Source organism: Anarrhichthys ocellatus, unplaced genomic scaffold (assembly GCF_004355925.1).
Source record: "Anarrhichthys ocellatus isolate YVR2014 unplaced genomic scaffold, GSC_Weel_1.0 scaffold36, whole genome shotgun sequence".
NCBI classification, from domain to species: domain Eukaryota; kingdom Metazoa; phylum Chordata; class Actinopteri; order Perciformes; family Anarhichadidae; genus Anarrhichthys; species Anarrhichthys ocellatus.
Window position 1 is genome coordinate 4,270,779 of NW_022280066.1, and position 24,090 is coordinate 4,294,868.

A 24,090-nucleotide genomic window follows, 5' to 3' on the forward strand; every position below is an offset into this window, starting at 1 on the left:
TAACATTTAGCAGGTATATCCTTTACAGGTGGCGTAGTACAAATAGCGGCAAAGTCCATTTATGGAGGAGGTCGTACTTACGTAAAGTCACTTTTGTAGTGACGCATGAAAAACAACAAAATACCTTTGGCAATTACTTAAACACTGAATTGCAAATGAAGAAAATTATTTATTTTATTGGATGACACATTTTACACGATCACAAGGCCAGATGGAAAGTTGTGGGCTCAGCAAAGTGACTACAATTCATCCTGAGGGGAAGATGCATGTGTGAATTTTATGGCAATCGATCCAATAGTTGTTGGGACATAACACAACATTCAACCTCCTGATGGCCCTCGAGAAAAGGACAGTATCCTCTGGGCACCATGAATTTATGTAACAAATATCATATGGCAATCGATTCAAACTGATGTTAACATGGCAAAAAGAGGAAAAAAAACCCACTTCACAGTAACACAGTAACCCACACAAATGAACTACATCAGAGAGATTAAAATTAGCTCTTAAAAAGGTGGAATAGGTTGTTTTCATTTTTATATTTGATACGTTTTTTGTGTTCATGATCCCATCGTGTTTTTGTGCTTTCAATCTGTATTCAATTCGAAATGAAAAATGTAATTTCAGTTCTTAACAGCATTTGTACCAAATGTAACAAGGCACTCATGAGATATGGTCCTAAACTGCTGTGTTTTATTGTATTCAATGCTATGCTTATTTCTGGCCTCTGCACTGTCGTAATAGGTAAGCAAAGTTGCCATTGTGAGTTCATGATACAAACATCAGTAGGCTGTGTCTGCTTGGCTGTTAGAAAACACAACAGCAGACGCAACAACAGCAACAACATTAAGGTCAGACTCAAATCGGAAAATGTAGGCATTGGTAAATGTTTCGTCATCACCGATTGGATTTCTGGCAAACAGTAGTTCTTCTTCTTTTGGATATCGGTACACTGGATGCCTTGGGGCACATTGATGCCTCTCGCAGGTTGGGATGATAAGATCAAATAAAACTTTATCCCAGGGGAAATTGCTGTGCAGCCATTGCAATACAAAGTGGGAAGAGTATATGAAGACACAGTTTTTGTTATACCACTAACATTAGCAGACCCTTTTGTTTCATACCACGTAAAAGCTCATTTGCAGAAGAACACCTTGTGTATTCATTTTATTTCACATCATCTGCTGCTGTAATTCCAAATGAATCCTGCAGTTCATCTTCTCCGTCAGGTTAGGTGTACATCGAAAGGTACAGCCACTGCAAATTAAGGAGGGATAGATTATCACTGTGCTTCAGTGTATCTGTAGCACTGGTTAAACGCATGATCATTTCATCACAGAAAACAAACTATTTAATCCAAGAATGACTTATAGTGCAACACACTGGGGGAATGGAATGAAACACATACTTATTTTCTCCAATAAAACAATTCACTTACTTTGTTTCTAATAAACAGCAGTGCACATTTTAAAATGTTAAAAACTTAAATGACCAAAAACTTTCAAAAATTCACAACACTTCTGTTACTTTTCTTAGCCTACCTCGTGTTCGAGAAGAGTCAATTTCATTCCATTAGACAACTGGCTGAAGATTTCTATTGCGAAAGACACAAATATTTATTACTACGTCCAGATCTTCACAGTCGTGCGCACATGTCCTGTTCTCCGCTGGTCTTTATACCACTAGCAGCCCCCATTGAGTTTTTTAGCCCCTGACCTGGGCACTCAGGTGATTAGGTCAGGTGCAATTAATCACCAATTAGCCTCAGTCTATATAGAGAACAGTTCATGCATAGTTTTGACCAGATCATGTATATAAGATCACTATTCAACTGCATGTTCTGCTTTAGTCCTTTTGCTTTGTGTGCCTGATCTGACTGTTTCAGATAAACCTGCCTAAATGCAGAGAAAAGACTATCGAATTCCTCAAAGTCTGTTTTTGGGGTTCAAGTTGTTAGACTGTTGCAGAGATTGAAATTAGTTTCTTATACGTGATGCTTTTGCATTTGCTGTTGGGGAAAAAAACAACTTGGTATTCTGCAGCTCTTTCATGGTAAATTTGATTTACACATTTAAAATAAGCAAAAATAGTTCGCTAATCACATCGAAAGGATATTTAAAGTCAAGGATAACATTCTGAGAAAAGTTTAATTTCAAATTCAAATTTTAGTGTCGTCTACTGTCGTTAAGTATACTTACGGTTCATGCAGTCAAAGCGAAGGACTAGACTGATGAAGCTCTCCAGTGTTATGTGTCCAGAGGAGGCACCATAGCGCAGAGCCATCATATTCAGAATGTCATCGTTGATCCTCTTTCCTGAACAACATACAGATGGCAAAACCTTAGGTTTGATTTATATGGGCATCAACAAACTATTGTTTTCATTTATGATTAATCTGTAGATTATTGTCCATTTCATGAAGCTGTCATGGCCTGCTAGGATACGTGAATAGAACAGACCCATAGTTAGTGTGACGAGTAACACCTGTGCTTTTCCTACTACGACGAAGTGAAAATGTCTGCTGTGAAAAAGGGGTTCTGTGCTTGGACTCCCAGTGTTTGCAAAGTGGCTGGAATCTGTTTAACTAAATATATTTTCATCATCAATGTTCGTCAAATTCAAAAGCAGGGGATCGACGTCACATATTCAAAGTACAGTTCAGTATTTATATCGTTGCCAGAGAAGCGTGCTGTACTTTTATTACTTTAATGATTGTGAATGTGGCCAAAAACTCTTGCCAAGTTTTGCTAACCCTTCCTTTAAGATGTACTGCTACATACCACAGCAAAATAAAATGTGCATACATCAAATGCATTTAATGCATTATAGCCCCAAGACTTACACCCCGAACAAAGGCAGTCGTTATACCACCCTTACATAAATGTAGAAACCTGGTTGGTGATTCACATGTGGTCTTCTCTCAGCTGTAATACTGTGTGGGTTTTAGTGGCATGATTGGCATTAGTCATATAAATACAACAATCACGACAGGCTGCTATTAATGAATTTTAACAAATTTCCCCATGCGGGATGAATAAAGTATATACAGTATCTATCTATTCGGCTTTTGTGGTTGTTAAATGTTTTTGTTTATGCACATGCTAACATGCATGCGTGGATGACCACACATTATCATGATACAGATCTTTAAGAACACCCATCGGTGGTTAAATCTGTGTATTCTTGGTTACTGTTGTATAGTATCTGACGACTGGTTTGATAACATTGTTTTCCAGAAGAAGAAAAAATACTGTTTAAGGGTAAGCATTAGAAACTATTTGCTCGGCGAGATTTCAATTTATGAGATTTAAAGAGGAAAAATCCCTGGATGGTTTAGTTCTGTCTGTCGTAGACAAATGGAAGTGGCTGATCGTCTACCTGAAGCCATGATTGCGTTCCTCAGCTCGCTCAGTGACAGTGTTCCTGTTTGTGATACATCAGAACGGAAGAAAATGTCCTGGGGAAGGAGATGACAGTTGGTTATGTAAGGTTCTGAGTTTGACACAGCAAGAAAACAAAAACCCTATGAACTTTAAAAGAGGACACACCCTAAACCTGCGTTTGCAGTGGAACGAGTTAAACTCATACAGTCATGTCCGTAATTACTAGGAAGCACCCAGTTATCTTTCTTTTGTTGTGGAATGTTGAATTAAACCTTCACTGATCCCTTTTTACCTTGTACATGACGACCTTCTTCCACAGACGAACAAATTCCTGATCATTCAGTTTGCCGGTGATTGACGTCTAACCCAATATTAAGGTATCAGAGCTGCACGTGTTGTTTCATGTCATAAGATGACCTTTTCCATCTATTCACGTGTGTGAAAACACCAAAAGGGCAGGCAGGTTTTGGCATGTGCACTACTTATGTGCCTTAAGCAACTACATTGACTGTGAGAAAGTCCTCCTTAAGACAGCTGGCATGGAGAAAAGAACTCCAGAACCCCGATTCACAATGAATATAACCAAAGAGGATACATCCATCAGAGCAACCATGCTGCGACAGGCATCAATGCTGAAGCCTCCAGATTTCAAGTCTCCTAAATGAAGAAGAAACAAATTGCGGGGCACTTAATTTGACATAGCAGTGCTATAAGATTATTTGAATACTTTGTTGGCTCATATGCTGTCCTATGCTCTTGGAGTTTTTACAGTGCAAACCTTTCAGGATGCGTTCATTTAGAAGCTTCTGGAGCTGCTCAGCATCCACTTCTCCGTACTAGAAATGGAAGGAAAACAAGGAATGACTCATATTTGGCTCACACTTGGTTGTCAGAAATTTGGTAACCTTTATATTAAGGGGAAATAATAGCATGCTACACATCATGACATTGATATAAATCACAAAGGTGCAGATTCGTGATGCAATGGAGCAGTAACCACAAAGAAGAAACACCAAAATGATTAATGACTTAGCTCAAACATAGAAAATACAGTACAGACATGTCGTGGTTAGGACCAATAACTCTTCCGAGTCTACATCGGCGGATAATGCAACAAGGCAAGATGCATATTTTCCAGAATGTTGAACTATTGCTTTAAGACACACAAATTACCTTGTCAGAGTACTGACGGAACAAGTTTTTCTTTGTTTCGTCGCTGTCTCCATTCTCAATTCGCATGGGCTGCAAAAATATTGTGAATTACTTTCAGCTCCACGTGAATTAATGCGCTGTTCAATATGTTTATGTCATATTTTATCTATGCAATCAACACAGTAACCAGCATGTAGCACAACAGCGATACCAAAATGATTCGAACATTGTCAATATATTTCAAATCTTGCTCACCTCTTCTGCATCGTTATGGTCATGGCCACCAGAATTCTCACTAAGAGGAAAGAGGAAGAGACATCAGTACATGACTTGAGGCATTGTTGAGCAGTAACGCATTACTTAGTAACACATTACAGTAACAAGTAGTGTAAGGTATTCCTATTTGAAATTCAGTATTGACATTACCGTTGCTAATCCCAGTAACGCTCCGTTAATTCAACGTTTTGGGGATCGGCTTGTTGGCCTCTGACACACTACTTTTGCTGCTGAGTAATTAATCAAAATAATGTTGTTTTTTTAATAAGGAATGTGAGTAATTGTAGTAATCTTTGTTTTTCGTTAATAAAAAGGTGGTTATATGTGGTGTGTGGCATATAGATTAATTGCACAAGCTTTTTTTAAAGATTTATTTGTGAGTTGTGAGTGACTTACTGGACGTGGGTCTCTGCCTTGGAGACGATGGTCACGAGGAAGGAAGCCGTCTCATTGGGATTGAAGGTGGAAGGCACGATCAGGTATTCGCCAGGCTTCAGCTGGAGGAACTCCATCACCTCGCGCCCATTCATGTAGGTTTTAGTTTGGGCAACAGGTGGGTTGCTGCGGAAGAAAGAGGCTGGGAACTTCCCCCTCCTTGCCTTGTACTGTGATGAATACATATTTCAGTTCATATCATAGCTGCACAATGTAATCGGTCATGTACTGTGCATGAGGATTAGAATGAAAATGTTACTTACTTCTTCAGTCACCTTCGAAAAAAACAGAAGAAAAGCTTTTTTTAGGGACATACATTTGTGAATACTTAAGACTTTGAATATGCTGCATTTAAAATGGCTTAAAGAACCAATGTTCTGTGGTGCTTTTTCTTTGTGAATCAGCCCAGCGATGTGCTTACTATGATGACACAGAGTGACTGATTCTAAAGAACAGTTTCATTGTTATTTTCATTTAGTGTGAATACTTTCAACAGACACCTCCAATGTCTATGCATGATATATCCATAGTATAGTTGTCGCACTGTGAGAAGAACAATGAAGGGTAATATTTACCTCAAATACAGAGAATCCAATGTGGAGATTTTGGACTAGGCGTCTGTTTCTCTTGTCAGGCTTTTGCATGAGAGACACCAGCATGTTTTTCTCGCCCTGTTTCTCAGAACAGTCACCGAGTAATTCATCAATCTTGACACGATACTGTGGATTAGACCAGAAACTGTCTGGAAGGCAAAGAGGTAAACATTTTAGCATTCTACCATTTTGCTAAGAGACAGGCGAATCTCTTCATCATTTTAAAAAGGTTAAAGCCAATTCTTCTTCGATGTATCAATGGATGGATACAAAGATTCATATAGGGGACAGTGTGTGTGTGTGTTTGAGTTTTTCTCTCAATACAAATCTCTAAATTCTCAAATTGGTACGCTCCAGTCTCCGTATACTGCTTTTGAAAGGACAGTTTTGCACCACATATTTTGGAAGTACCAAAGTTATTCATGCATCCTCCAGCAGTTGTTCCTGCAACCCATCGGCCTTCATAAAAGGCGGTCTTCCAATGGCATGAAGAGCTTTCATCAAGGAAGTCGGGACACAGGCAGCAGATGTCAAGATCTGAGTAGAACTTACAGAAGTCCTGCAGGGTCATCCTGTTGACATAGGGGATTCATTTAGATCACACATTGTTGTGTTAGCCAGAGATTCACTTCAATCCATCTATGAAAAAATCTATTTCAAGTTATACTAAATTGCAATGTAAATCAGGATTAAATTACGATGCCTCTCTTGGCCACATGTGTCCTTGAAAAAGATATGTAGAAAAAGATATGTAGATATTGAGTATATTGAGTATATTGAGTATACTGTACGTACATCCTAACACTGTACTTTTTGATTGTAAAACTGTGGTTTCGAAATACAAACTAGTTTTTAATCCCTTTTAAGTATAAATATTATACCAGTTTTAATTAAAGAAAATTTGTAGACAAAAGTTGAGAAAACAAATACAAAAATGTGGCAGTTGCTGCTTTATATTTGTATAAGTATGTCACAAAATGTTTTGCATTTGGAATTTTTTGAAATGCCTGGCACCAAATTTTGATTTTAGCGTGCTTACCAAAACTCCCCTTCATCAGCCACTGAAAGGCACATCTCACGATCTTCACGACTCACAGTTTGCCACAAAGGGGACCTTTAGATGCAATTTGTCAGGGAAGAAAGAGGAGAAGCAGCATTGTTATAAAGAGAAGCAAGTAACTTTTCTACAAGGGGGGGGGCACAATCACAGTGCCAAGAGCACTCGAGTGGCCGGTTGGTTTAGACCAGATGCACTCTTGCAAATCTTGGCATAGCGTGGTGGCTTTGGAGGAGCAAAGTTATTTCAGCTTGGGCTCGAAGACTATACATTTTTAGAAGTGTAAAGCCTGTAAATATTATAGCATTGAGTTTGAATTGTGTAGCATTGTGTGATTATTAACAATAGTTTCCATGGCATCATGACATTCAATTTAAAAAGCTAACAGATATTCTTTTGGCAAAATGTCATCAAGCTGCATTTGCAATCCAACAAAACGTGGCTTGCAGAGACCTAAAACTTGCAAAACCAGTTGTGTGCAAACCGCAATTCTCATGGCTCTGTTCCAAACATCATGCTTAGCCCTGTCATGCAAGCATAAAACGACACATAACCGAGGGGATTATACTTCACAATGCACACAGCAATCATCTAGTATAACTTGGATGACTGTATGAGACTCCAGAAAACCTTTTGGCTGGGGTTTGCACTAATAATAATTTGGTTAGGAAACTAAGAAACTTTTAATATTGATTTAGCTTCCGTGAGAATAAATGCCATTGTACTATGTGAATGAAGAAGACCTGTCAAAACTTGGCTTCCCTGTGCATGCTTCGCACAACCAGTTTATGACAATGAGAAGGTTATTATAAATCAACTACAGAAAGGCGTCTCATGACTCTGTGCAGAACGTCCTCAACCCCTTTCCACATGAATTACACAAACATCATTTACCAATGCAGAGGTTATAATCAACAAGCAGACACACATTGTATTTGCATTCCCACAAAATGTGCCAGTGTGTGACAATAAATACATTTGGAATGTACAATTTTGTCATTGGAAAATAATCTCAGTGTTTATTTTCCTGAGGTAGCAACTCCGAGCCATTGCTCCGTGTAAAACAGTCACTGTGCTCGGGGTCGTTCTTACCGATCACTCCAGTCTCCTTTCCACTCTCCTGTGCCCCAGGGGTTCCACAAACGTACCAGGTTTGTCACTCGCTCTTGGCTCACAATCTTACCAGCAATTAAACAGAAAAAACACAATTGTTATTTCCCAATATACAGTAGAGGCCAACTTAAGGCCTTTATTACCCCAAAACTCTATCAATGAACCAAATCACTAGCAGACGTATAAGCTTCAAGCTTAACATCCTGACTGGTAAAATATACTGTATATATAATGCCTTTTTAAAAGTAATTCACCTGCTTCACACCGGTGACAGTGTAGGCATGGCCTTGGACCAATCCATTTGGTAACACAGTGTTGTCAGATGTCTCCTACAAGATATAGAGACTGTATATGTTATCAATGCAGGTAGTCATGTCCAACATACTTTTCCACAACCATGAACTAAATAAAGTCAACAAAAGACTTAACATATGATTTTGTTTACCTCTTTGATCATAGAATTGGCAAAAGCAACAACATATCAAATATTATAAATGTAGCTAAGATTCTAAAATATATAAACGAGCCAAGCATCAACATGTGTATTAAAAAAATGTCTTCTTGGCAGTATATACTGTATTAGATTAGCTCAATACAAAAGTACAAAAGGGGATGGAGAGGCTCATCAATGCGGCAAAAACACTGATGCCACCTAAAAATATATTAAAACATATATATTTGTATAACTTAGCTAGATATTCTCATACATTCAAACAAATCCTTGGAGCAAAAAGCTGTAAGTTCATCTAGGACAGCATGTTGACCCTCCAACATCATCAAACTCTCAGCCTGAAATAATGACCCATATTATGTTCCCTTCTTTAACATTAATGTTTTCCAATCAGCCAACTTCATCACATCAAGTCTTTCAAAATTTCGTAAAATGAACAAAATATTATGTGAAAATGATGTGTCCAGTAATTCAAAATGAACTGGATGACTGTATGTGACAGCTGCATCAACAGTGGTTCTCAACTGGTCTGGCTGCGGGACCCACCATCACCCCTTAATGACAAGCTGCGACCCAAATTTCCAACTTCTCAAATGTATTTAATGAAAAGATGGTGCAGTTTGAACCTGAGCTGAACATGTCCTCTGCAGTCGTAGTGTAGGGAGCTCTCTTGTGCAGAGGAATTGTTTCTGTCAGTCCCTGTCCCACACATGTTTCACGTAAACGAGTAAAACGGCTTCATGCTTTCTTGTGCCAGAACCTCGCTGCACAAAACACACTGAGGTTTTTGCCCTCTTTTGTCCTCAATGTAAGAAAATCCATATCTGATGTAGTCGGTGTCTACTTGCGTTTCGCTCAATTAGCATGTGAAAACAAACTTTGTGGGTGTTCTTCTATACTGTGACATGGCGGGTGTACATTAGCATTACAAGGCATTAACGCCAAATGCTGTTAAGAAGTGTGAATAGCTCCGCTGCAAACAAATCCCCTTCAAAATAAAAGCACAGGATTTTTTCAGGCAAAGGCCCGCGACCCACCAGTTGAGAATCACTGAACTAGACAACGTGATGAAGTGCTTTCATGCAACATTCCTTGCAACCATTCAAAACCTTGATTTCACCCTATCTTCCGTCACATATTTTCAATGTCTAACATGTCACCAGCCTCAAGCACTTTTCATTTAGGGAAAAGCTGTTTCTCTCACCATTCATGAAATGAGCATGAACTATTATAAAATCATGCCAGTGCTTAATTCACAAAGTTGACCAGACCAGACTTAGAGTAGTGAGATTCTACGGAGCCATTTAGGGATCAGTTTGGAAGATTAAAATGAACAATGGTCACAGGGACAAATAACCAGTACAAACAAACTACTAAAGAATTGAATTACAACAAGACTGACTTGCCTTACAATTAATAATGCTACTATTTAAAACAGCAGCATGTATCCCTCCCTATTGTGAGTCTGTAACTTTAAGGCATACTCAGCACTGAGTATGTAAGGTACATGACAAGTTGAGGCAGCTATACTGGAATGCAAAACATTTAAAGACTTTATGTATTTTGGCTAAGATCATCTAAGCCTTAGGATACTTTTATGAAACGTTTAAGCACATTCAATCAAGAAGAACCAGCTTATCCGTGGTTCTGTGTGGAACATTCATGCTTACCCCCTGCGGCGTACCACAGCCCATCAGTGACTTGGATTGGCCAGCTCTACACATCAGTTCCCAAAGGTCTTTGGGAGGGTCTTGCAGTTCAATACAAATATGAACACCACCGGTGAAGTCCACCAAAGCCTCGGCAGGGGTTCCAGCACTCATGTCCGAGTAGGAACCACACACTCTGACATAATTGGGTGGGAAATTACTTTCACAAAAACTCCAAAAAAAGGCAAAACTCTGTGAAAAAGCATTTCATGACACAATACATTGTTTTTTCATACTTGGCGTAGGCTTTCTCCAGCAAAGCAGGCCAGAACTCAGTTGGGTCTTTGGACTGAACGAAGATTAGTCTGCCATCAATTGTTGGTAGCTTATCATCGATGACAACATCCACCCATCTTCCAAATCTCCAGAACTGAGAGGTTGAGAAAGGACAGAATATAAAGAGATTCATAGCAAAATGCGATATTTACTATTTAGCAGAACCTACTTCTTGATCAACACTTCTCGCAATGATTTACCCTGAAGTGGAACAGACCGCAGTATTCCTGATCAAATTTTTGGTCAAGAGGAACAACTTGCTGAAGGATGAAATTCTGGAACGTCAGAGCGCCGATAGACGCGAGAATCCAGCAGTTTCCTGTGTGAAAAATGGTCATTGAGTTGGCAGGAAGGTAAGAGGGGTTTCCAGATTACAAAGCATTAATAATACTAACACAATGGAGAGGGAAGAAAATGCATTTGAACAATATCTTCTCTGCCCTACTTTAGTCTGTCTTTTGTGCCCATTGTCTGCCCTTTCTTCTAAAAATGACATTAATGGACCAACAATTTAGGCATAATTATGAATAAAGTAATTTTCTTACCAACCCTGCCTTGACCAAAGTCAAACCTGGAGATCCCGGCGACTTCAAAAGATGGATTTTGAACCATTTTCTTAAACAGAGCAATTGTTGACATCACTTGTTAAAGGTTTAATATGTTCCTAAATGTCAGATAACAATACAACAATAGACTACATCAATGGCTTAAACATTTTCACTTGAAGCAGCTTTCAACAATCTTAAGCAACAATCTCACTTTGAATGAAATAATATGAAGCAGTTGCTAGCACATGACACCAGCTAAGTGTACCGACCTGCCAAACATTGACAAAGATTCAAATGAAACACTCACTGATGGTCTCAGCCACACCACTCGCTGCAGGTCAGAAGGACTCAGTACCCCTTCGCCGATGGACCTTCTGTCAGGGGGGAACATGTCGTCGATGTACCTCACCCGTTGGATGAGACAGTACTGTTTCAGCTGCTCAAAGTCTTGGTTGAGAAACCGCTCAGGGTTGGCAAAGGTCCCATGGCCATCTTTTACGTTACGGGCATTAATAATGTTCATACACACACCCGGTGGAGCCATTGCAGTCTTTGAACTCTGTTCAGAAAAAGGAGATCAAAAACAATTTTGGCATTAAAAAGTTTGCTTGATTATTTTTTTTCTTCTTTTTTAAGAAGTTTGCTTATAAGATTCTATGAATACTACAGACTGAGTTAACACATCAATCTTCATCAATACCGGTTTGATTTCCCCTTTTCCTTAATAACTATGGACTTGTGGGGGACACAAACAGCAGATTCAACTACATACTTACAACCAAGAGACGGTATGGAAAGATATGCCTGGACACTCTGAACAAATAATGTGCATGCAAAGAAGCTTTAGTTTAAGGATTCATTCACTTGTCAAAGCCGACACTTATCGTTTGGACTACACTGTTGAAAGATGAATTCAATTAAGTTCCATGTATAGAACTTCAAATTCGTAATTAGTAATAAAAATGAATACAGTAAAAGAATGCATTCATAGAGTGGGGCTGTTATAAGCTTTTGAGGTCAAGGTAGTATTTTCCTCAACATAGATGTATTATTTTATTCTCTGTACATTTCAGTTCCTCCTTTTTTATAAAGGAGAATTAAGTCAGTGTTTATGTTTAGTTACAATCTTTCCTTGACATACCTGTTTGCTTTTATTCTCACAGTTAAATTTCATCTTTTGGAAAGTGACAAATAGGAGACACTCTGTGGTTACTGTGTGTCTTAGGGTACATTGATGCTGTTCAGTACAGTAAATCTAAAAACGGACAAATCTAATTTGTCAGTTTGCAGTAGTGTTTTCATGCACATCAGGACCCAACCAGAACTACATCACCGAATCACACACCACACCAACACACTGAAAAGGCCAAAAGTGCAATGAAACAATGAGGCGTAAATGCATACTTCTGGTCTCCTTTAAAAGGTAAAAAGCAAAGGAATAAGACTTTATTGTAAGTAAACCTATTTCTAATACCATTCCAGAGTAAATGAAGATGCAAAAATGGAAAAAAAAACAAGATTATTAATCATATACTGTATTGTATATCACCATTATAACCAACGGATAATAATCTCCCTCTATTTACTACAACTGTATCTGTTAATTTATGACATGACATGGAAACAATTTATAAATATATACTCAGGTGGTCACCATGGTTGAGACAAGCTTACTGTTTACATGTTTATTCCTTACTGGGAGTGTTGTTTCAAGAGATTGCTCAAAAAGCAGCAAATTGGAATCAATTATCATTGTGCCTAATACAACAGAAAGTCAAGTAAGCGATCCATTAAATTATAGACCGCTGGATTCAACCGCTGATATGTGTAAGTTAATAATGGAACTAATGCCCCTTTTGGAACAAATAGGTATGATCGTTGACTAATGACGCAATGATCCAGGAGTCTACTTCCCGTCAGCCCACGTTTCAGCCCAAGCTTACTGTGGAATCGTAAGTAACTAAATTCCGCTGTATTGGAGGAAATAACATGCTTTGGTGAAACTGTTTTCCAAGAACACAGCGGTTTGTCGGTCCGACAACATGTGAAGTTTGACTGCTTCGTGTCTACGCGTTAACGTGTCCCGTTAATAGCGTACGCTGTGTAGTTTGAGTCATGGAGCGTTTAAGTGCTCTCGCACACTCGGAATTTTTAGTGTCCGGCAATATCTAACATGTTGTTGTTGTTGTAGACATGGTAGAAAATGATCCCAGATCTTTTCAACATAACTTGCTGTTGTATTTACGATGGGAAGGTCATATTTGTACGACTTTGTTGTAAGTAATAAGACATAGTTTGGACAACATACAATTGTTTTACGGATTCTGAAAGTCCCCAAGTTTCCAAAAACAGTAGCCTACAACATGTATCTTCTATAAATAGACCAGCTTCCATTATGACTTTTTGCAACTGTCCGTCGGGCTCCAAAATCACATCGATTATTATTATACTAAATACAGAAAATAATGTATTTGAGTTGAATTTAGAATTCCAAAAATCGAATATATCATTATAGCCTATATTTCGAAATACGTTCACATTTGCTACTTTATGCTATGAAATTATAGTTCATAAACCACAAAATGAAATATTGTGTAGGAAATATCCTATGTCATATGCAGTAACTTTCCTTTGCAAGAGCCTTTGAAATAGGCATTTGACCCAAACTACATTCCATATCCTTTAAAATATAGACCACAACATTAACACAAGCTGCGTGGTTCACTGCCTTCAATTTCCCTTTATCTGAGCTTATTATAGTCTACTACTAGTGTTGGTAGTCGTAGAAGTATGCTTCCCAAATACAATTTAAAAAAGGAAATCAATTTATAGATATAAGTTTTAGGTCTATATCATTTATTCATCCGTGTGCTAAAAGAAATCACATTTATTTGGATTCAAACACAACATGATTCAAAACAAATGGACTTTTAATTTCCTGACCCTCTGCCAGCAGCAGAAGCAACAGTATTAACCACAAGTGTTGATCAGCTTAGGAACAGAAAACACTTTTTACTCTGTTACCTGTCTCTGTGGATGGAGACTGTGATTGCTCAACATCTAAAGAAGGAGCCGCAGTATAATTTGCTCGTGTCCCAGTTTAACTTTGGCGATTATGAAGATGCATAAGTGACACGTGAAAGAATGCATGTTGCAGCCATAACATGGCAGTCAAGTTCAAGAGGAGGTGAAATTCATCCACTGACTGTGCAGGTATAGTAAAATAAATATTACACTCAGGCTTTTTTTGTCAAATTCGACTTTATCCTGGACCACAAGTATCAAAATAACCCATTAGAAGTAAAAGAGTGCAAGCCCCTTATACCGTTTTCAGTGTCTGAAAAGTAACATCAATTACACAATATTAACTTGGCCTTCAACTAGGACAGCACCACAAGAAGCAGAAGTGTAGGCGAAAGTGTAAATTAGCCAGATTGAAGTGTTACTCGCAAATGAAGATCTCAATCTTACCTCTCCAGCAGGAAAGAGGACGTTTCGAATATCGGTGGAAGAGCAAGTATAAAAGAAGATGCTCCAGTTCTTATAGAATACCTACAAACAACTGAGGCTACTGCTGTCAGTGTGAGATGTTCCTTCATGAAACTCCATCCGAGGCAACAAATAGCACGCCACACCTTAGTAGCCTACAGTGTGGAGGCAGATGTAGGTAAACGTTAGACCAATAGACAGACAAACAGAAAGAGGGAGGGAGAACGGTTATACAAGAGCTGTCGCATAAATACAGCATTTTGATTAGCTTTCATTATTTGCATTAGTTCATGCTGCTCTGGCTTGTTCAAACGTTCAGGATCTGTATCTTTAACAGCAGTCAGTTAAGGCATAATACTGTCGGATGAACAATGCTGGCTGCGTGCAGTATATGACTACAAATCTGACAGCATTGCCCGTGCATGCAAAAGACAGCGACCTCATCTCTCAGGGCTGTTGTTTACCTCGCAGTGGCAAAAATCGATATTTCATGAGGCCAACAATGTCTTTTACTCAAGAAAGTTACAAAATGTCACACTTTTGTAAAGAAGATCTATCAGTTATGTTTACCTTATCCTATTGGTGATGATGGATGGAAGGAGTGTATCCAGCGTGCATCGGGTGAGAGGTGGGGTACACCCAGGTGTTGATACATTGGTACAGACATGCACATGCAAAACAACATTTCTGGTTAATGTACAAGTTCCAACTCGCCTAACCTTTATGTCTTTTGAGGAGGAAACCTTTGCAAACATTAGGGGGGGCTGAAGAACATTTCAGGGGGGCTTCAGGCCTAACGACGCCCCTGGTTGATATTATGTTGAACAGGCAAACTTTATTAAAATATATTAACATTTGTGTAACTTGGAACTGATTTAAACATAATAACAGTAACAAAACCTTAGTTTAAATACAAAACAGTATTCTGCACCAAATAAATAATAATAATAAATAATTAAATAAATGAATAAAAAACGTTCTGCTAAAACAGTATATTCTATATCCAAAATATATATAAAAAACTTTTCCCAGTTGTGCAGACAAAAAAAGACAAACAAAATTAAAAATAAATCTATTCTGCAGCACTTAATAGGCTACAAATAAAGTGCTTTCCTCCTTTATGCAATTATTAGTAGTGCTGGGCAACAATTACAATTTTTAATCGCGATTAATCGCATGGATTTTTTGCGATTAATCGTGATTAATCTCATTGTTATGGCAAAGTTCAATAATGAATTCAAAAGTAGTGTATTGTGCACTTTTATTTTAAAAGTACTGCTATATGAACAACAGGTCAATAACATTTGGTTTGTAAACACTTTAAACACATCAGGTTGTTAACAGCAGTATTCCCTTTACACAGTAGCAGTTCTATCTCTTCACTATCTGTGCTCAGTGTGTGACTGTGAAACATTCCACTGCTGTGCAACAGGAATAACATGTTTCAGCACGTTTCAGCAAAAATGTGTGTCTTCATGACAGTCAGAGCATGTGAATGCAGCTCTACTGTTCATCAATATAATGCTGTAACTCAGAGGTGATGATGGTTACCCAGCGATCAAAGAATGAAGACACTTTACCCACAATTTAGGTGTATTTTCCCTTTAAGTCACAAGATGCAGCATGTTTTATACTTAATGTGAATATAATTCATACTTTGTTGGCATCTTATTCTGAAAACCGGATGTCCGTCTGAAGAAACCGGATGTTGTCTCACGTTAATCTTTCCGCTATCTTTCAAAGTCCTTCGCTCGCTCCCGATCTGTGCCGTTTAAATGCGTTTACCGTGAATTTGGTGGGGGCAATTGTGTCTTTCCCAAACTTTGGTCGTGACTAGTCCCTATGGACCCTATGCAAACCTACGCCCTTGGTATCATGAACTCACAATGGCAACTTTGCTTACCTATTACGACAGTGCAGAGGCCAAAAATAAGCATAACATTGAATACAATAAAACACAGCAGTTTAGGACCATATCTCATGAGTGCCTTGTTACATTTGGTACAAAATGCTGTTAAGAACTGAAATTACATTTTTCATTTAAAATTGAATACAGATTGAAAGCACAAAAACACGTTGGGATGGTGAACACAAAAAAACGTATCAAATATAAAAGTGAAAACAACCTATTCCACCTTTTTTAAGAGCTAATTTTAGTCTCTGATGTAGTTAATTTTTTGTGGGTTACTGTATTTTCTGTATTACTGTAAAGTGGGCTTTTTTTCCTCTTGCCATGTTAAGATCAGTTTGAATCGATTGCCATATGATATTTGTTACATATATTCATGTTGCCCAGAGGATACTGACTTCGGTGATCCCCTGACCTTTTCTCGAGGGCCATCAGGAGGTTGAATGTTGTGTTATATCCCAACAACTATTGGATCGATTGCCATACAATTCACACATGCATCTTCCCCTCAGGATGAATTGTAGTCACTTTGCTGATCCCACAACTTTCCATCTGGCCTTGTGATCGTGTAAAATGTGTCGTCAATAAATACAATAAATCATTTTTTTCATTTGCAATTCAGTCTTTAAGTAATTGCCAAAGGTATTTTGTTGTTTTTCATGCGTTGTCCTACGAATGTCCTGCAACGTAAGTGATCAGTCCCCTTGTACAAGCCCCTGTAGTGTTTACACAACTAAACTACTTAGTTAGGTTTCGGAAAAGTTCGGGTTAAAATCACTACAACAGTGACTTTACGTAAGTACGACCTCCTCCATAAATGGACTTTCCCGCTATTTGTACTACGTCACCTGTAAAGGATATACCTGCTAAATGTTAGCGTGGACATTGTGAGCATATTGGCATGCTGACATTAGCATTCAGCTTAAAGAACTACTGTGTCTCAGTAAAGCCTCACACAGCTGCTAGCATGGATGCAGACTGTTGTGACAAACAGCTTCTTTGATGGGGTACTACAACGTATTAAGTGGGTTTATACATTCTAGTAAGACGTTTTAGGTAGGAATAGACCAGGGGTCACCAACCTTTTTTAAACTGAGAGCTACTTCAAGGGTACCGAGTAGTACGAAGGGCTACTTATTTGATACAAACTTCCTGAATAACAAAGTTGCACAGATCACCTTTTAATAATAATAATATATGTGAAGAGACTGTTTGATCACGTCATTCCTCACAATAATTATTAAGAATGATTTCCACAACAATGATGGTATAGCTACACATACATATTTAAACATGCAACTTTTATTTCTGTTAATCTGTTTCAACATTTGAAAGTCAGAGGTATCACATCTCTGATATTTTTGTATCATCACATGATCAAAGCAGGTTACTTTTGCACATAGCACCTGCTGGTGAATGATGCAGTGGTAATGTAGAAATTTTGGGAATTCTGGGTCACCTTTGCGTTGCGCAATGAAGCCTGCATGCCGGCCCGTCATCGCGGGAGCCCCGTCTGTTGTCACTGACACCAGCTTTTCCAATGGTACCTTTTTCTCAACGAAGAAACTAGTAAAAAGTCTCGTCTATAGCCGAGGGGGGATCCAACCCTCCAAGGCGCGCGAGCGTCTTCGGGCGCCCGCGTTCAAACCTCTAGTCTGGACCTTTTCAGTCGGATTGCGTGCCTCGCCTCTACCCCCGCCACCCCTGAGTTGTTGCCCCGCGGCCTGTTCCGAGGATTTACAGACCTGACGACGGGGTGCGCTCGCGGCGCGCGTCTGGCGCCAACGGGAAGCGCCCGCCATTCAGAACCTGAAAACCTAGTGCCTGCGGCGGCCTCATCCTGGCTGTCCGCCGTGCGCCTCTGGGTATCCAACTCTCTTATGACAAGAAATATTGTCATTTTAAAATCTACACTAATGCAAGCGTTTTTGATTAAAAAAGAACAGCAACTACAATTTTAGACGGAGCTCCATGGTGACTAGTGCTATTTTTAGAACATGTCTGGCGGGCGACTCACGTGGTCCCTGCGGGCGACAGGGTGCCCGCGGGCACCGTGTTGGCTACCTCTGGAATAGACAAATCACTTTGTATTTTACAAAATAAATACACTATCCAAACTGTAGTATATCAATGTCTTTCATAAGTTATAAATGCCTTGCAGATATCTTGAAACATATTTTCCCTAGAGCTACATAAATCTGGCATACACACAACCATGGTTTTGGAGACCTATAGTTAATTTTTCACACAAAAGGTCAGTACTAAATACTTTTGTTTGTTACTTAGGTCCAAACGTAACAAGAATAACAATATTTTTCTTTTTCAATGTACTCTGCCACTTTGGGGATTATTCAGGAGTACTGTTGGATTTAATAGTGGTAAAATCCATAAAAATCAGGACACGTCATATGTTAACTTTCTTGGTAACACTTTGTAATAACTACACACTATGAAGCATTAGTTAAGTATGAGTAAATACTTAATTCATCATTTATAAAGCATTGTTCCTACATTAATAATTCATTAGTATGCAGTTCATAACAGTTATAAATGTTTTATTCTTGATTAATAAGCCCGTCTATTATGTGTTTCATTATTGTGTTTTCATACTTTATAAATGATGGATTCCCCATTTGTAAATGAAGTATTATGTATTTTACAAACCAATTATTAAGGCGTTGTAGATGATTAATAAGATAATTTATAAAATGTTAGTAAATGATTAATAACTTATTTATATGTACATTATTCATGCATTTATATATATAATGGTTAGGGACTATGTTAATATATGCTTTATAAACGCATATTAATACTGCAATTCATGATTAATTCATGATTTATTAAGGTAGTTACCACTCGTTAGTAAAGTGTTTTGTGTGAGCTCATCTAAAGTGAGGACTATTTATGCCTTATAAAGCATTTATAAATGACATTGAAAGGCCAGCAGTGCCTCAAAACACATTTTTGAACAGAACAGGCAAATAGACACAACACAAAGTGATCAAAAACATATTAATATTTATTGCAAGATGCAAACAATATACTGTTAAATACAAACCTCTCATCCATTAATTCATGTAAGAAACAAACAAACAAAGACATTCTCCTTCAGGAGAACATGGCTGGATACAAAACATTTGTAAATATACGACTAGAGCTAACCAGGAGCTTTGCATATTAGTTTACATTACTTATTTAATTATTCATTTTAACCGAGCATATCGATCTCCACTGTTCGTACTTTTCTTCAGTTGCATGTGCCGATGGCATCCGGCCGAATCTGCTCATTGTTTGCAATAAACGAAATCCCGCTTTCAATAAGTCATGAATGTGAGACGGACAAAGGAAAAGACCGCTTGATACGTCATCAACGTGGGACGAACGTTTCACTCAGGAACTGGTACAGAAGTGCACTTACGTGAAGGAAAACTCCAATCTAAGTTGAAAGGGCTCGCGGATCCGGGCCAGAAAGAATGACTGCTGTTTGTTTCTTAGTTTGCTGCTACGTAACGTTACACATTATGGAGGATGATACATGATTTTGACTCTTGCAGCTCTGCGCCTATGCAATCTGTGCGGGCTGGTGCGTGCACCTCTCGTGCACGCCAGGAATATGCCCCCGGACACTCTAGCTAGGTACTCTTCCCCCACTGGCTGAGTACACCGTATCCTCATTAAATACTTTGATTATTGTACACAGCCTGCCTGTACTCAATGGGAGATAGCTTTAGATAAAACCTTGAAACAGTGTGCGTTATAGCTTATAGTCCTAAAGAACACTTATACAAACTAGTCACTGGTGACCAACCAACATCTCTTACTGCCCCCCCCGCCATTCAAAGTGGCCTAGATTAGGGCTTCATTGGAACTACTTCTGAAGCAATAATAACTATCACAGTCAACATCTTCTGCAACCGCTTCCTTGGCTTACCATGGCAGTTGGCACATATAGCTTGGCATGTCTCCACTTCTTGAGAAGTAGTGGATGTATTTAGTTGGAATGGGGGTTAGAATACATTGATGAATGTCTGTACAAAATGCCATGGCAATTCAATAGTTGCTGAGATATTTAAGTCTGCCCCAAGTGGTGGAGCATGGCTAAAAACTGCCAGCACCCTGTTACAGGGCAAAGTCCTGCATAAAAAATCCTTACAAATTCATACAAAAAGAAAATTCCATTATGTGAGTCTTGTCTGGTGTCTTGTGCTGTACGTAATTCTTTGAAGTGCATGCATGCCTGTGTGAGCTCAGTGGGTGGAGGAGCGTCTTACTCCATTTCCTGTGGTTGTAGTTGGGGCACTTCCTGTGTTTAAACAAACACAGGAAGTGTTGTCTGGATTCATATGAATGTCCTTGGCACTTGCCATCCAAATCAGTATAATCGGGCTACTCTAACACACACAGGTGATACACAAGTGTACCCAACTTCACAATATTTTAGGTTTGACTTTTTTCACTTTGCATGGCTGTCCATTCACCTGAAGAGCAAACCTCACATTGAACAAAGGAACAAAAATACAAAGCAATGGGTTTAGTAGAGCATGGGAAAACTGCATTTTTTATTGTTGTGGTTTTTGTATGCATTTGTCCAAAGTAAATATCATGGGCTTTTTTAAATTAAAAAAAGTACCTTGATTTGTTGACTAAATTGTAATTTAGGTGGCCGATAATACTTTTTTTTTTTTTTTTTTTACTTTGTGAGAGTGTTATCTCACTTAATTCCTACAAAGCAGGCTCTGTACCACTCTTTATAAAATAAATTCATACCTTATACCAGTGTAATAGAGGCACTATTTGGGCAGTACTACAACAAAAAATCATAAATGGTGTTATCCCTACCAATGATGACACAGTAAGACTCACAATACAGTCAATAACTAAACAGTTACATATCTGTATGCAGACTGGCAAATAAGGTTATAAACAATTTGTGACACAAGGGATATTAATATAATGAATAAAGTGTACTGTAATCCCTGTGGCAGCAGGGTGGCAAGGGTTCATTACATCCAGCAGCTATTGTGCTTCCATCCAGAGCATTGATTTATAATGTCAAAGTGTATCTGAGACTCTGACCCCTGCATGTTCATGTATTGTAAGACGGCACAATCAAGGGAGTCAGCCTAAAATGCCTAAAGCCTACTGGGGCCGGAGACATCTGGAGAAGCAGTCAAAACACTGGGGAGCCTGCCATTGTTTTTTATTTCAAAACGGAACTGGTGAGCGGGGGTAAGAAAGGGAACCCATAACTGCTGCTAAACATGATTTCCGTCTTTAGTTTTTGTCCCAAACAGGATGCATGAGCACGAATGTTAGTCTCAGACCCGCCCCACTTGTTTTTAGCTACGAATGGACAACCACATATTGGTCACATTTCAGCCCTAAAACTCCCAGGGACCTTCTGGATATCAGCTTTATTTATTGATCTCTTTGGCAATTATGTTGTGGATTTTTTTGATACTGCTCATCGACAGCTTTAAGGGTTTATCTGGAGGAGAACATGAGACGCTGTGCACCTCCAATGCCTGCTTTACACTGCATATGGACAGGGTGAGCTTTGAGAAGGCCGGTCAGAACTGTGTCCACAATGGAGGTTGTCTGATGACAGTCAGAAACCTAGAAGAAGAGGATGTGCTGCGATCGCTTCTCTCACAGATCCAAAGACAACCTCAGGACAGGGGGCTTGAATTTTGGATTGGATTAAAACTGCACAGAGGGAACTGTGTGTCGGCTGACAAGAGTCTCAGGGGGTTTAAGTGGCTATCTGGAAAGGAAGATTCCAACTACTCCAACTGGGAAAAAGAACCTGTCACCACATGCACAAAGGAGAGATGTGTAAAGGTTCATTACACTGTATCGGGTCAGAACCAACTGAAATGGACTGCTGGATCTTGCAAAAGCCCTACTTTTTATGCATGTAGGTTTTATTTTCAGGGAATGTGTAGACCTTTGGCTCTATTGGGGCCTGGACAAATCACCTACACAGTGCCCTTCTCAGAAGAGCCACAAAGAAGTGAAATGCAATTATTTCCGCTCGGAACATATGCTGTAATTTCCTGTAGTGAACAACAGTCTGATTACTCTGTGTGCAGGGGGATGGACAGCAGCTTTGGCTGGACTGTCCCTGGTCCATTTTGCAAAACAAGAAAGCGCTATTGCGCGGTAAACAACGGCGGATGTGAACATTTGTGCCACCAGGACACAGATGAAGTTCGGTGCTTTTGCAAAGAAGGTTACGACTTGGATGAGGATGGACTCACTTGCAGAATAAAAGCCATGTGCGGCGCTGAAACCTGTGAGCATCAGTGCGTAATGGGGGAATCTGGGTATACCTGCAAATGTCCAGACGGGTTCGAACTAGAGGCGAACCAGCGTAACTGCTCTGACATTGATGAATGCCAGTCACAAGCCTGTAAGCATCACGTGTGCCTTAATACGCACGGCAGTTACACGTGTGCGTGTCAAGGAGGCTACGAAAGGGTTGGCGATAAATGCATTGATATTGATGAGTGCACGCAAGTGAGATGCGAGGACAGCTGCTCGAACAGTATCGGATCCTTCTCTTGTCACTGCAATGAAGGCTTCACTTTATCCGAGGACGGCCACTCGTGTGTGGATAATAATGAATGCGTCAGTAATCTCTGTCAGTTCAAATGCGTCAATACGGTAGGCAGCTTCTTGTGCACCTGCCCGCAAGGCTTCCACATGGAGGCCGATGGATCGACCTGCGCTCCAGATGTGACAGAAATATCGGCTGCTTTATCTGATGACCCAGCGGGGGAGGAAACGCAAGAGAACTTCACCGAGTCCTTAACCAGAACCACGGTCGAGCTCCAAAACCAGTCCCCTCACACTGACGCGACGATTCTGGACCTGGTGAACGATACGCGCGGGGATCAGCAAAGCAACACATCCTTGGTGACAGGTTTTACCAAGACAGTTAATTCCAGGATGATGGTCTGCATCCTCGGTTCAGTCATCCCTCTGCTGCTTTTGGTGGCAGTGACTCTGGCTATTGCAATTGTTAGATGCAGTCGCTCCAAAAAAGCAGCTAAGAAAAGTACCACCACAGATGGTTACTGTTGGGTGCCCTCTGGTTTGGACTCGCGTTTAGAGAAACTATATGAGTCCATCTTGACTGATGACCTATGACCTGATAGTGATGAAGAAGACTGTCCACATGGATTATCATGTTTATTTATGTAATTTATGTTCTTGCAACTTCCCTAGGTATGTGTTATTGAGAAATTATCAAATCACTAATCAGAAAAAAAATATGAAGAACAGAAATAAAAATTGTGAATCTGATGTGATCGGCTTTCTATAACGAGGTGTAGAGAGATCTGATAGTTTGGATTGATGATTTGAGTTTAACAAGGAGAAAGTTGTCCCAGGATGTAATATTGAAAGTGAGCATTTTTATGTTGGGACCAGTCAGCTAATTTTGTAATTTGTCTTGTCATAACCAGCCACATTTTCTGCCAATTTACAAATATACATGTTTGAGTAATGTATGCACCAATATCTGTTTCGCTTAACCTGTGATCAGCTCCAGGCCCAAGAAACGCATGATTCACATGACATAAAAAGATTTATTCATTTTCAATACCACACGTCACTGATTGAAGGAGTTTTCAGATTGTTTATTCAAACCTGCAATAATCAATTTATGATTTTACTTTCTGAAGGGAGTTTG

At 39.2% G+C, this 24,090-nt stretch overlaps 2 protein-coding genes across 2 annotated transcripts; one reads left to right on the top strand and one right to left on the bottom strand.

Moving 5' to 3' along the window:
- Positions 1-165: 165 nt before the first annotated feature.
- LOC116394001 (calpain-1 catalytic subunit) lies at positions 166-14,650 on the bottom strand. Its single transcript, XM_031866759.1, has 22 exons — positions 14,465-14,650; positions 11,301-11,552; positions 10,991-11,060; positions 10,646-10,764; positions 10,406-10,539; positions 10,131-10,305; positions 8,264-8,338; positions 7,989-8,074; positions 6,879-6,953; positions 6,251-6,411; positions 5,822-5,988; positions 5,510-5,521; positions 5,208-5,416; positions 4,791-4,830; positions 4,557-4,625; positions 4,162-4,219; positions 3,979-4,040; positions 3,676-3,744; positions 3,379-3,457; positions 2,199-2,315; positions 1,542-1,594; positions 166-1,257 (listed from the first exon to the last, which is right to left on the bottom strand). Exons 2-22 carry the CDS (start codon positions 11,535-11,537, stop codon positions 1,231-1,233), a joined length of 2,094 nt encoding a protein of 697 aa, XP_031722619.1. The 5' UTR covers positions 11,538-11,552; positions 14,465-14,650; the 3' UTR covers positions 166-1,230.
- Positions 14,651-21,732: 7,082 nt separating this feature from the next.
- Positions 21,733-23,561, top strand: cd93 (CD93 molecule). The gene has a single exon (XM_031866760.1). It carries the CDS (start codon positions 21,834-21,836, stop codon positions 23,544-23,546), a length of 1,713 nt encoding a protein of 570 aa, XP_031722620.1. The 5' UTR covers positions 21,733-21,833; the 3' UTR covers positions 23,547-23,561.
- Positions 23,562-24,090: the final 529 nt, after the last annotated feature.

Excerpts from the sequence above, each read along its gene's own strand:
- LOC116394001 (XM_031866759.1), bottom strand. The coding sequence starts at position 11,537 with ATGGCTCCACCGGGTGTGTGTATGAACATTATTAATGCCCGTAACGTA. Across the intron at positions 10,540-10,645 it reads GCGGTCTGTTCCACTTCAGG|TTCTGGAGATTTGGAAGATG; the intron begins GTAAATCATTGC and ends TCAACCTCTCAG. Across the intron at positions 4,220-4,556 it reads TCCGTCAGTACTCTGACAAG|TACGGAGAAGTGGATGCTGA; the intron begins GTAATTTGTGTG and ends TTCCATTTCTAG.
- cd93 (XM_031866760.1), top strand. The coding sequence starts at position 21,834 with ATGTTGTGGATTTTTTTGATACTGCTCATCGACAGCTTTAAGGGTTTA.